General features: G+C 39.7%; 1 protein-coding gene across 1 annotated transcript in view; it reads left to right on the top strand.

Annotated features, from left to right (window-relative positions):
- The window catches only part of LOC138208799 (voltage-dependent T-type calcium channel subunit alpha-1I-like), a 139,823-nt gene that overhangs the window by 67,505 nt on the left and 59,458 nt on the right, over nt 1–12,860 (top strand). Inside the window, exons 11-17 of the mRNA XM_069166920.1 lie at nt 140–257; nt 610–765; nt 3,254–3,341; nt 5,419–5,585; nt 9,022–9,092; nt 9,338–9,830; nt 10,421–10,521. Of these exons, the coding sequence (XP_069023021.1) occupies nt 140–257; nt 610–765; nt 3,254–3,341; nt 5,419–5,585; nt 9,022–9,092; nt 9,338–9,830; nt 10,421–10,521 (1,194 nt within the window). The remainder of the gene's footprint in view (nt 1–139; nt 258–609; nt 766–3,253; nt 3,342–5,418; nt 5,586–9,021; nt 9,093–9,337; nt 9,831–10,420; nt 10,522–12,860) is intronic.

Genomic DNA, 12,860 nt, shown 5'->3' on the forward strand with positions numbered 1-12,860 from the left:
TCCAAAGCACCTGCATGTATAACTCTTAAATGTAGGAGTTGTATTCTTCATATGTCAAAAAATGTGCAAAGATTCACACCGAATTATGTCAGGTAAAGCATATGATGCATTTTATCATGTCTGGGATGTTGTGTTGCAGTATCCTTGGGATGCACATCTTTGGCTGTAAATTCAGTCTTAAGACGGAGACCGGAGACACGGTACCAGACAGGAAGAACTTTGACTCCCTGCTATGGGCCATTGTCACTGTTTTCCAGGTAGACCTGGATTTTTCTGTATATGTAGATGACTTGTACATTCTTCTTAAGTGGTGATGCATACAGTAGCTGTGCAATATCTTTACACATATTTCAAGATGCTTTAACCTGTAGATTGAATTACCTCAGACATGATACATTTTCATATTTTCAATATGTGTAATCCTAATGTGTCAATCAATGATAATCCATGTGGAAGAAGCCTTTGAAATACAGTAAAAACCTTTTATAGAAAAAAATGAGTCGGCATGCTTTATATGTATTCATAATTAATAATAAATTGCCGCAGTGGCCACATTGTGCCACTATTTGTGTTGTTAAGATCCTGTGTGTGTTTATGTGATGTTCTAAGATTCTGACCCAGGAGGACTGGAACGTGGTTTTGTACAATGGAATGGCAGCCACCTCACCGATTGCCGCTCTGTACTTTGTGGCTCTCATGACCTTTGGAAACTACGTCCTCTTCAACCTGCTGGTGGCCATCTTGGTCGAAGGCTTTCAGGCTGAGGTAAGGGAAGTCTTTTTGTCCGAGTATTGCAACATGGCTTTAAACTGCACGACGTTAGCTTGCTTCAATGATAAATTGATGGCCGGGTATTCAGTTTGCTTGTTGATTATTGATGTGATTTGTTCATCTTTTTCATCGCAACTCATCTAAAAATATGAATTAGGTTCAACCTGCATCAGAAGAGTTGAAATGTTTCAAATTTCCCAATACATATTGCATTCCAACAGTAATAGTAACAATTATTTATATATTAAAGCATGACCTTGAAAATGACATGGTAAATGTATGAAGCAGCACTTACCTTAAACGTATACATTAACTACCTCCAAACTAGAGACAAATTTCTGATATTGTGCAAATTGTTTTTGGTTTGTAAACTGTTGGTATCGAATAGCTGTCACTGCAGCCTGCAGTTTACATGCATTGTCAAACTTTGACAGTTCTGTGTTTAACTGGTCTCCTCCCCCCCTTCCTTGCAATCTCCGCACGACGTCCTCTCCTCTGGCTGACATCCATCTGTCTGTGTTTCTCTTTAGCCTTTGGCAGAGGCCTTCACAGCTGAAAAGCACCACTGGTGTGCCCTGCTGATTTTCAAAATCACAGAACTGAGCAGATTGACATGCAAACAGAGTGTCCACGAAGAAATCTTACACAGGCTGCACAGCGTCTCACATTTTCTTGCACCATATGTATGAAAACACGGACCAAATCGTATTTTTATGCTTTAAGTCTGTTCTCTTCCTTTTTATGCGGTGTAACGACAGTGACTCTGTGCTTGAGTGCTGCCAAAAACATGGGTGACCTACAATTTAACACATCCTGTGTTGACACATACGGAGCACAGGAGCTGCCGCTGCGCTGCTTCCCGTCAACCAATACCAGTTACCAATCCTGTACCACTCTCAAATGCTCAAATACACCAATGCCTAAAGGCTAAAATGCATCATTTACTCTCCATATGTACAGTGCCATATCATCTTTTGTTATATAATAATCCTAGCAGGTTTTTTTTCTTTTTTTACATGTGGAGCTACATTGTAATGATCATTCAACCAATTTTTAATGATCATGTCAGAATTTTTAATGTTAAAATCACAATACAACAAGTTATGTTTCCCATTCAGAAACAACTGAAAAACGTGCGTATCGTTGTCCAATTCACATGCAAAATCACAACTCTTCTCAGTCATAACTCAATCTACCCAGAACACAGAAACATCAACAACATAATGCTGAAATCAGAAACATTGCTCTTTTCAATGGTGACTGCTCTCAAGTTGCGACATCAAGGACATTCAATCCCCTTAAAAAACACATAAAATTATGCTCTTTATAGAAACCTCATAATACTCAAAATAATCTGTTTGATTGTTGCCTGTAGATTAATTGTTCTAGTGCAAACAGGAACCTTCAGGAGATGATGGAGCATCACTTTCAGTGGTTCACATTTTCCCAAATGTAAACACTATTAGATGAAAAAAAAAAAAAACAGGGCTTATGTGTAGCCCACAGCAACAAGTCAAATGCTCCTAGAAGGAAATAAGAAAATGAGTAAAAAATCCACTAAAAGCAATATCTTCCTTATATTATTGAAAAACTGTCTGTCCCCTCCTCAATGTCCATCATTTTATAATTGAAAAGTTTAAATGGGAAAGCCTGTGGACATGCAGGCAGAGTCAGCCAGAAGATTCAAGTTATGTATTTATTTTAATTAAATTGCTTTTAATCATGTATATTACTGCTGCTTCTGAGGAATTTAGTGTGAAAACAATAAGAAGCATGCCAAGCCTGACACGTGTCATCAGCTTCTAAATTCTGTAAATGAAATGAATGTCCAGCAAAAACAGCCAAGTTTGATAGAGATTAAAATCTATTTCATGGTGTAGAAATAATAATTACAGAATTGGTCACAATTATGATATTTGTCAACAGAAGTTCAAACACAATAATGATGTAGCATTTCTGAAGACATCTTTCTCAGTGGGAAACACTGCCAAATGGTGCTGTCAATCTGCCATCAACTGTCAAACTCACAGATCATATCATTGAAAAATTGTAGTGTGGTTTAGTAACCCCTTTGAGTTTTCATACAGAGATCAAAGCATTTCCATATTCATGTCATGTAGCTGTGATGTTTGAGATGGAAACACTGACACTAATCATGGTAAAACAAAACATAGCCATCAGTGTTTCATTCTCTCTCCTCTCTCACCTTCCTCCGCTTGTCCGCTCTGTATCTACTACTGCTACTCACTCGGGACTATTGAAACAATTTACTCCCAGAGTGAAGACTGTGAGGGAAATCCCACCGGTCCTAACTAAACCTGAGGGGCTCTGCAGCAGTGTAGTTTCAAGATTTTAATCTGAAGACCGGACACAGATATGAGCAACTCTGATCATATCAAATAGGTTTGATCGCTGGTGGAAGTGAGCACAGTCTTGGACTGATGTGTTCCCAGAGAATTAAAGGTTGTTTCTTCATTTCCAGGGTGATGCGAATCGCTCTTATTCCGACGACGATCGCTCCTCTTCCAACTTTGACGAGAGCGAGAAACGCGACTCCATAAAGTTGTCTGGTGAGAACACATTCCCCTTCAAAACTTTCATTTTAAACTTTAGGTCCATTTACTTGAGGTGAAAAATGCAAACAAAACAACAAGTGTGGAAGAAATCCTACCTTGTTGAAATCCTTATTTTAGTTATTTTTTTTTTTTTTTTTAGGACGAGCTGATTTAACTTCACAGTCATTTTGGAGGCTACATTGTGATGCTGTTTAATTGTATTGCACACATTGAGAGGCCGGTGTTATGCCAAAGCATGTTACACACCTGTCAGTCCAATGGAAAAGTTTGGGTTAAAATATGTAATTTTACGTTAATAATGATACTTACATCAAGTAAGTTAGTTAAGGTACATTCCGTAAATTAAATATGTTAGATTACTTAAGTAACTACTTAAAACACGTTGACTTCTCTTTTTTCCGTAAAAGTCTTTGACCTACCTCTTTGACTCTGGTCATACATGTATGTACTTGTAACGCATCGGTGAGGAAAAAAAAACACGACAGTGACACTGTACCCTCTAGTGGACTGATGGGTGTATTACACATTTTGGTGTGAAACCAGACTGGAAAAGTGAGCTTAATGTTTGTCCCCACCATTTTTATATTTATGGTCTGACTTTGGGGGACTTTGGTCAACCATCAATGACCTTCATGAAGGTAATATCCATTGGAGAGCTGTTGCATTAGACTGGACTGGCATTACTTAATTAAGGTTCTGAGTTGTTACCGAATTGAAATACTGTTTATAACAGTATTTGATAACTTACTTATTTAACAGATTTAAAAAGGTAAAATGTGTTTATAGCACTTTTAATTTTCTAGAGACAAAAACTATATTCAATTGCTTGGTTGAAGATTTTAAAACCAAATCCTTTGAATTCAGTGGGTTGTGTCTATGGTATTCACCACTAATTCCACAATTCAATTCACAGATTTTCCTTTCCATTTCAAAACAGAACAGCATGCCCGAGAATCTGCTTGCACATCACATCCCAGCCAGAAGTATTTGTTTTTCCATTGAGCTCCGAAACCTTACAAATTTGCAGAAACTTAGAGAATTGCCAGCAGTCCTCAAAGATGATCTTTATCCAGAGCTCACAATGAACCTGTTCCAGCCATACGGAGTTCTTCAACAGAGCCAGCAACAACACAGTTCAGAGAGGATTAAACATGAGTTCAGAGACCGGGGGAATCGGCTCTCTCCAGTCTGCAGATGAGATGTGATCTCTGCAGTGCAGTGTAAACAATGGAACAGAAAACCCCACAGTCTGTTTCTTCATCGATGGAAAGACCACAAGATCCACTCAGTCTTACACAGCTCAGCGGTATTACCTTTGGTTGTTTTGCTTCAGTCTGTTTGGGTTGGTAGTGTAAGTTTTCAGCCTCGGCCTCTCTGGATTTATATTATTTATCGGTCTTTGTCTTGAAAATATGAAGACGTGAACCAGAAGTAATAATCTGCTTCCTCCTGTTGTGGTTTGACTCAAAGAATATCTCCAGACATGATGGTATCATCATCTCACATGTCATTTTTGTTTTGTTTTTTAGAAGTTAATCAGAATTCAGCAAAAACTAAATCAGAACATGATGTCTCAAACTTTTAAACTCACACCCCCTCCAAGACAGCTGCCTGTCTAAAGCTGTCTGAGGTTTGTGATTTTTAAATGTATTTAGGCTTCTTCCAAACCTCCATATACTTGTACTTGACATTTTTCCTCCTTTCTCAACTCAAAAAGAAAAGGTTTCAGTGTGTTATTGCTGTGATGGCTCCTTGTATAGCACACAGCGGATTGAAGTTTGTTGCGTGGGGGTTGTCAAATGTCTTCCTAGACAATGTAAGAACTCACTCTGCGAAATTTAGGGAGACAATACAGCGTGGCAGAAAATGTTTGAGTTCAAGAGAGTTGATATCTTGTGACGTGATCACTTCAGAACTAAAGTTGTAGGCTGACGATGCCGAACAGCCAAAATACTTTAAAACACCTTTTCAGTTGACACTGATTTAGGAGAGTTCACAACACATATTGGATGCATTGCACGAAAAGGAATAGAAAGGCCTTTAACAGCTCACCTTGTTCAATTCCCTCCAGACCCGAGAATCTGCACCCTGACACCAAATGGCCACCTGGAGCTCGGTGCCCTTTCGGGGCCAAGGGGATCGTACTCCTCAGAGAGGCGGAGCTTCACCATGGAGTCCAGAAAGAGCAGCGTGATGAGCCTGGGCAAGAGCAGCCTCGAGAGACGCTCCCTCTCACTGGTACTCTGTCACACTGTCATCCACATGCACGCCGTAAACACAACCTCTCAGGCATTTCACCACAGTCTATGAGTACCGTATGCTTCACATTACCCTCAAGCACTGCCAAGTCATTTTAATAATACATGTTTAAACCATTTTGAGCTTTGGAGACTGAAAAACATGATTTTCTATGTACCAGAAAACCTTGGTTCTAGTTCGTATCAGTATGAAATGCATGTACAGACTACAAACCGGCCTGAGATGTGTAATCCATCATACTGAACGTATAATTTAATTCACTGTAATTGTATTGCGAAAGCGTAATTTGTTTTAGATTCATTAGGTCTGTTAATGCTAAAATCAAACCCAAACAAAAGAAAACACAGATGATGCCTAAATTAGATGTTGTCAAGTCGGGTGTTTCTTGTTTAAAAAGTAAAAAATAAAATTGGCAGATGTAGTTGCCTGGAATTACAAAGTTATGAGCTTTCCATTTCCACGTGATTGCACACTTTAATAATCTACACAAACAAATGCAATTAATGAAACTGTTATATAAAAACGCAAATGTTATAATCAACCATCCATGTGGATTCTGTACCAATTGCTGCCTGTGCTGAAAAAAAAAAAAAAAATCATGAATCAATCTAAAAACCTAAAACATGAAACTTTGGAAAACCAATTTAAACTTTAAATAAAAGGTCCACTTTCATAGAGCTGAGCACACAAAAACGTAAAATTGAATATTATATAATAGAAGGCACAACGACCAAAGTCTTCAAAATACACATCAATATTTGGATATAATGAAGTATAAAAACAAAACCTGCATCAGAAGAAAACAGTGCTGAAGCATATTAGCAATTACTACTACTATTAGGACACCTCTGTTTCACCTAAAACAGTAGATGATGTTTTCCAGTTCAAATGTCATGAGATACATGGCAGATTAGCACGAGGGGGGAAAAAATAAGGTCATTGTTATTTCAGAACCTGTACACATCCATTTGTCCCCACACATGAACTTAACATAGTTTCAAGTTAAAGGGATGCTGCACTAAATCTGGAAAAGGAACATTTTGACTTTGTCTTGAATGTTCCATTTATCCCAGCTGCAGTACAGCTAGCCTGCACTTCCACATTCAAATCGCATAATTGCCCGCTGTCGTCAAACATATACAGTATATGCGCCCCGGTGTTGTGTCTCGTGAATCAAAAACCTTCAGAGAGAGAAACTGAAACAGTCCTACAAGGTTTGGCTCTGCATACAGTTGCCATGGCAACTTCTATTAATTGACTGCTCCCCTCTTCTGTTCATCCGGGGAAAGACGGTGGAAAGGAAAAGACGACAGGGAGAAGCAGAGATGGGTAAACAGAACCGAGAGAAGCTGACGGAGGGAGACAGGAAGAGTGAAATGCAGAGTGAAAAGCAGTGAGATGATAAGCTGTAGTTTAGAAACACTCTCACCGCAGAGGTTAAATTGTTCACCACAGTGGGTGTGGGAGACCCACTTCACTGTGAAGTCTCCTCCTCTTCTCTCAGCGCTCCATGTTTATTGATATCAGAAGGCACCAGTTACATCACTCGGAGCGAAAGCAGTGGAATAATAAGCATTCAAGACAGTTGTTTATGAAGAATTTCATGATTTTTTTTTTTTTTTCTAAAGTTTTGTGAGCAGCCAGTCAGTGTTTGTGTTTCTTTGATGAAATCACAGTTCAGACTGTCAATCAGTTCTATCTGTTTGTTGGGTGTTTTTTTTTGTTTTTGTCTCAGTCCATATCAGATGCTGATGATTGGATGCAGTTGAAACTTCTCTTTGTGGCACAATCTGAGTTTCACTGGTCTGTGTAATGTGTGGGCTGCTGTGGTGGGGGTATTTTTCCATGTGTCTGGTTGGTCAAACAGTGACTGAGTTACAGTATCATGCAGATGATGATGCAGATGGAACTGTGAGAAAATGCAGAGTAGAGTTGAAGATTTAGTTTTAAAGTACATGTCACAATAAAACTCAAAATTCTTAAAAGATGCTGCAAACTAAATTGTTCATTAATACAGTCGGTTACCCTTTAAAGCACATTATTCAATGTTTTTTTCCACTTAAAATGTATACATTTATGATGAAATTTAATTCAATTATCTGAATGTCAACGTTCATTAGTTGTTGTTTTTTTTGTCCTTTTTTAAAAAAAATGTATTTTAAAATTGCCCTTGACCTTTACTTACATTTTATATAAGAGGAAGTTAGGGTAGGTACAGTATGTTTGAAAGTGAGAGGAGAGCTTGACTGTACAATTTATAGTTCAGTACCAGCTGTTCTCTGTGATTTAGGTCATATAGTGTGTAAGAAAATGTCAACAACAAAACAGACACACAAACACAGAGTGTTCCTTTCGACTGCTCTTCAGTGCAGCACTCTGAGGACTGAAATGCTGTTTAACATGTGGCTTAAACACTTCACAGTTTCCATAGAGACAGATGCATAGATTCTCTACTACACGGCACTGGCTCAGGCTTTGACTGGCAACATGTTCGTTTCCCACGGTAAAACATATAATTACAGCCATGAGGCTCGGAGGATTAGACATGCGTAAAGAATCAGAACTGGTAATGTTCCTTTAAGTGGTTGATGTCCTGTGGTGCACGTCTAATGTTTCAAAGCCCAGTATATATTTAATTTGCCTAGTCATCTACTTATTTATTATTATTGTATTTATTGGTAATTAACATACAGTGGCAGGTATGCTCTTCGTCCAGTTTCAGATCCATGTACTGGACAGCAACTTCACTATGACAGGTGCAGGAAAAGTGTCTTGCTCAAAAACATTGCTGGTTGCAGAAACTCACTTTTGTTGAGTTTTTTTTTTTAGAGTGAGTTATGCAACAAAATGTAATTTAGAGTGACACATACAGAGAGATGCTTTGAAATAAATACATATTAAACCACAGAATAGTTGTATCATAAAAATAGCTCCAGGTATAAGAAGGTGTCTGTGCTTCATTTACTGCAACCCCACGACTTGTAACAAGAGAGGCTCTGATGAGTTTTTATTCATTCACTGAGATAAATGCACATTAAAGGTTCATTTATGGAACTAATTTCCTGCCATTGTCTTTGTGGGATATATGTAATTGTAAAACATGATGTATTATAAATATGTTGTGTTTGTTTAATAGGTATGTTTAACATTGTACTAGTTTACTGATGGTGTTTTACGTTTCCACACCACTGTGTCGGTTAGTGAATTGCATGTATCAAACAAATTATGTTTGTTTATTAAGTTTTAGCGTGAAATTATCTCCAAAGGTAATAATAATAATTTTGTATTTGTCATTATTTGTAATGGTGATGATAACTTTGTACTTTTGTTTGATAATTTTGGCTGATTGAATCTTTGTTGGTTGAAATGGAAACTATTAATGTAATTAATACAGACTACTGTGTTGCCTTTCTAGCGCCATGGTCGCAGTTCCAATTACCACAACTGGGGGCGCCCCTTCCCTCCACATTCGGCATGGAGTCGCAGGTAGACAATTAGATTTACTTCCAGCCAATGATTTCAGTTATTGCCCTAATGAATTCTTAATACCTTCATCAAGACTTAATTGCCTCCACGGGAACATCAGGCCTTTGCTGCTGTTTTATGATCTTTTTAGCTTCATGACGTAATATACAGGAAAGCGTTGATTACGTCTTTATTGATTCTTTATAAATTGTTCATGAAATATGTATGACCATTTAATTGCACTTTCTGTCCTCTTTGCTCTGCAGGTCGAGCTCCAACAGCCTGGGTCAGAGGAGCTATGGGTTCGGTGGGGCACCTCCAGTGGGAGGCAGCCTGCGTGTGCACAGCACCCGCTCCCCTCACTCCTACACCTACGCTGCAGAGCAGGAGTCCCTTTTATCTCACACCCACCACTCCCATCATCCTCTGCCCCCTCACCATCCACCCCCACACTTCCTCTCCAGGCATTTCGCTGCGAGGAGGGATCGAAGGGCCCTCTCCCTGGAGCTCCCCGAGCTGCTTCGAGCAGGCGGGCAGCCCCCCAGCCTGCCTCCCATTCACCTGGACCCTGGCAGGAGGAGTGGGTCAGGGGCAGCGGGGTCCATTACAGGAGGGTCTGGGGCTGGTAGTGGGTTAGGAGTGGACCACCGGGACTGTAACGGCAAGGCACCAGGTCCTCACACTCACCTCATAGCTGAGGTTTACCCTCAAGTCAGCGCACGCAAAGACAGAGTTGACCTCGATGAAGAAACAGACTATGTGAGTGGATCTAGAATGACCTTCCTTTATTCACTTTGACGGAAGATTTACAATTAAAAAAATATACAATATACATTATATTATGACACATTATTCTGTTAATGCTCGGAGACTTGCAGGTACTAGATTCTTGAGGTTTAGGAGAGATGCTAAAAGGGTTGTGTTTGTTTTTATTGATGATGTTTCGGTGAGAAAACAAGAGAGGATATTCAGGGCTTCACTCGGGGATGCTGCTCGTGGTTAGGGAATTCTTTATCACTTTACTAAAGATATCAAGATAATATTAAAAACAAAAACAACATAAATCCTCATTATAATGGGGGTTGTTGTAGAAATGAGTGACTGCAGTCTCTTCATGAACTCTCCAAACATTCCAGAAAGCGCCTAAAGATATACTGGTGAATATAATCAATCATTTTAATACCATTTACATTGTAGAAAGACCAGGGCTGAACTTTATTATCACCTAAAAAAAAGACAAACATTGGACATACTATGATTGGGTGTTGATTAATGTGGCACTAACTGTAAAAAGGCTGAAAAGTATGATGCTGATTCCTCTGATCTCTTCTCCCTCCTCTTCCATGAAGAGTTTGTGCTTCCGTCTGCAGAAGATGATGGAGGTGTACAAGCCTGACTGGTGTGAAACCAGAGAGCAGTGGTCTGTCTACCTTTTCTCCCCTCAGAACAAGTGAGTGGACGACCTCAAATCTTCCTCATGTCAATGTAAACACCGAAGTCAGAAACACAAAAAAAGTGATCAGTGAACGTTAAATTGCAGTTCAACTGTTGTAGATGTTTGGTTTGGTGATGACCTGACTTTAGCAAAGATGTTTGACTCATGACCTCTCCCAAGATAAACCACTATCAACCATCTTTTTCTCACGTGGGACAGCGCGGCCCAAATCATGAACCTTTCTCAGGGTTGAATCACAGACTGCACATAAAAGTGGACGTAGCTTCCGGGTCTGAAATGTTAGGCTGATGTGGAAGTGCCTTAAGCTGTAATATCATCGATGTTGGCTCAAACAACCGTCGGCTCCATCGACTCCCATTCAGGTAGTCTCAATTAGAAGTTAGTTAATTAGAAGTCAATACGTTTTTTCCACAAGTTACTAAGGTTTTGCTGGCTATAGTCTGTTCTTCTTATTAGTTTTCTGGCAGTCCATCTGCAAATGATCCCGGCATTAATTTGAAAATAAGCCTCAAAAAGCTGTATTTTTAGGGGCACGTGTTTTTGATTGACATGCCTGCAGTACAATCGGGTTTTTCTACTGGCAGTGGACAGGAAGTAGTATCAATCCAATCAGTTTCCAATCAGATTGAGTCAGATTCATAGCTCGGACCACCATACCAACACAGTCCAGATGAAGACGATTGGGTCAAATTCATAGTGTCAACCCTCGTGTTGTCCTTGGGTCAAAATGACCCGCAGCTGTGTTTAACCAAGTTTTATTTTATTTTCATATTTTTTGGGATCATTGGTGACAAGGAGGCTGTGAGGGTTTCTTTAAAGAATGATGACCAATGATCCCAAAAAACATAAAAATACAGAAATAAAATAGAACTTGGTTGAACACAGCTGCGGGTCATTTTGACCCGAGGATGGATAAATGACACAAAAGAGCAAATTACTTGCCGGTGAATATCTTACATCACAAATATTCACACATGCAGCTATGTGAGATTTGTTACATTGGCGACAGTTTTTACAAAATAAAGTTCAAACAGATTCGCTGTTTGAACGGCGAAAATATCGTTGACAAATCACTGTGGGTGGTCGTATACCGCTGGAGGTGGAAGACTTTGCTCTTTTGTCTTTTAAACTGACACAGAGCTGCTTGAACATGATGCGTAGTGTACAACAGTCAGTCATGATACAGGCAGGACAGACCGGCAGGCAGCAGATCTGAGAGTTTGGTTTAGGAATAATTTGGGAAAGATCAGAAAATGTGACCTCCTTTTGATAAAATGTTATATATTATTGATGCGAATTAATCTTCCATTTTTTTTTTTTAAATGCTCCCTGCTGCGTAAAGGCCTTTAAACTGAGAAATAAAAGGCATTTCTGTTTGTTTGGATTTTTTTGTTTTTTTTGTTTTTTTTGTTTTTTTTGTCACATGCAGTCATGAGAGTTTAATGTCAAAGACAATTACTTTTCAGGTGCATCAATGGTATATGTAGAGAGATATCCTGATGCCTTCAGACCTCATTAGTGCAGAGTCCATGGTCTTCCATATACAGTATTCTGTTCATTCACCTGTCCAAAATTTTAAACTTGTGCAGTGTCCGTCCACTAAACAAGATACATGCGAAACCCACTGAGCTTTATTTAACACCCTGGTCTACTTCACAGTGGGAGCCGAATTAATCCGGAAATGTGTAACAATCGTAACCTTCCAGCGAGAAAACAAAGTGACAAGCACGTGTCTTGATGTGTCAGGACATGTAATAGTTTGCTCTGGCAAAGCGGTTCTACCAAACCTCTTTGTTCAGCATTATAGTGTGTAGAAGAAGACCCGACAACCAAGACCAACGGGCCTGAAAAACAAGTGTTTTCAAACGTGAGCGGCTCTGTCCGAAAAATGTGGAGGAAGCGGGAGCTGCGTCGTCAAACCGTTTGTCCGCTCACACTGGAAACCGCCTCGTTAAAGCGACGTCACTGTGTTTCTTCCATGGCATTTTTCTTTCTCGAGACAGAGCCGCAGTCTGTGTTTTGCTTTCCACCAGCGTTTCGATTCATTGCTGGTAGAAACACCGCTAAAAGCAATATAAAAGAAAAGTCACTCAGTCATCCACTCGCTCACTCTCCCGGTTCCCTACATGCTGATAGCCACTTAAGGGAAGCCAGGCCCCAGGGCTGTGTTTTGGCATCCTGGCAGGTGCCATCTGTCAAGCAGGGGCAGTGTGTGTGTGTGTGTGTGTGTGTGTGTGTGTGTGTCGTGTGTGTGTGTTTGTGTGTGTGTGTGTGTGTGTGTGTGTGTGTGTGTGTGTGTGTGTGTGTGTCGTGTGTGTGTGTTTGTGTGTGTG

Source organism: Embiotoca jacksoni, unplaced genomic scaffold (genome assembly GCF_022577435.1).
Source record: "Embiotoca jacksoni isolate LCO1_2020_lvr unplaced genomic scaffold, fEmbJac1.0.p SCAF_4, whole genome shotgun sequence".
Taxonomy (NCBI): domain Eukaryota; kingdom Metazoa; phylum Chordata; class Actinopteri; family Embiotocidae; genus Embiotoca; species Embiotoca jacksoni.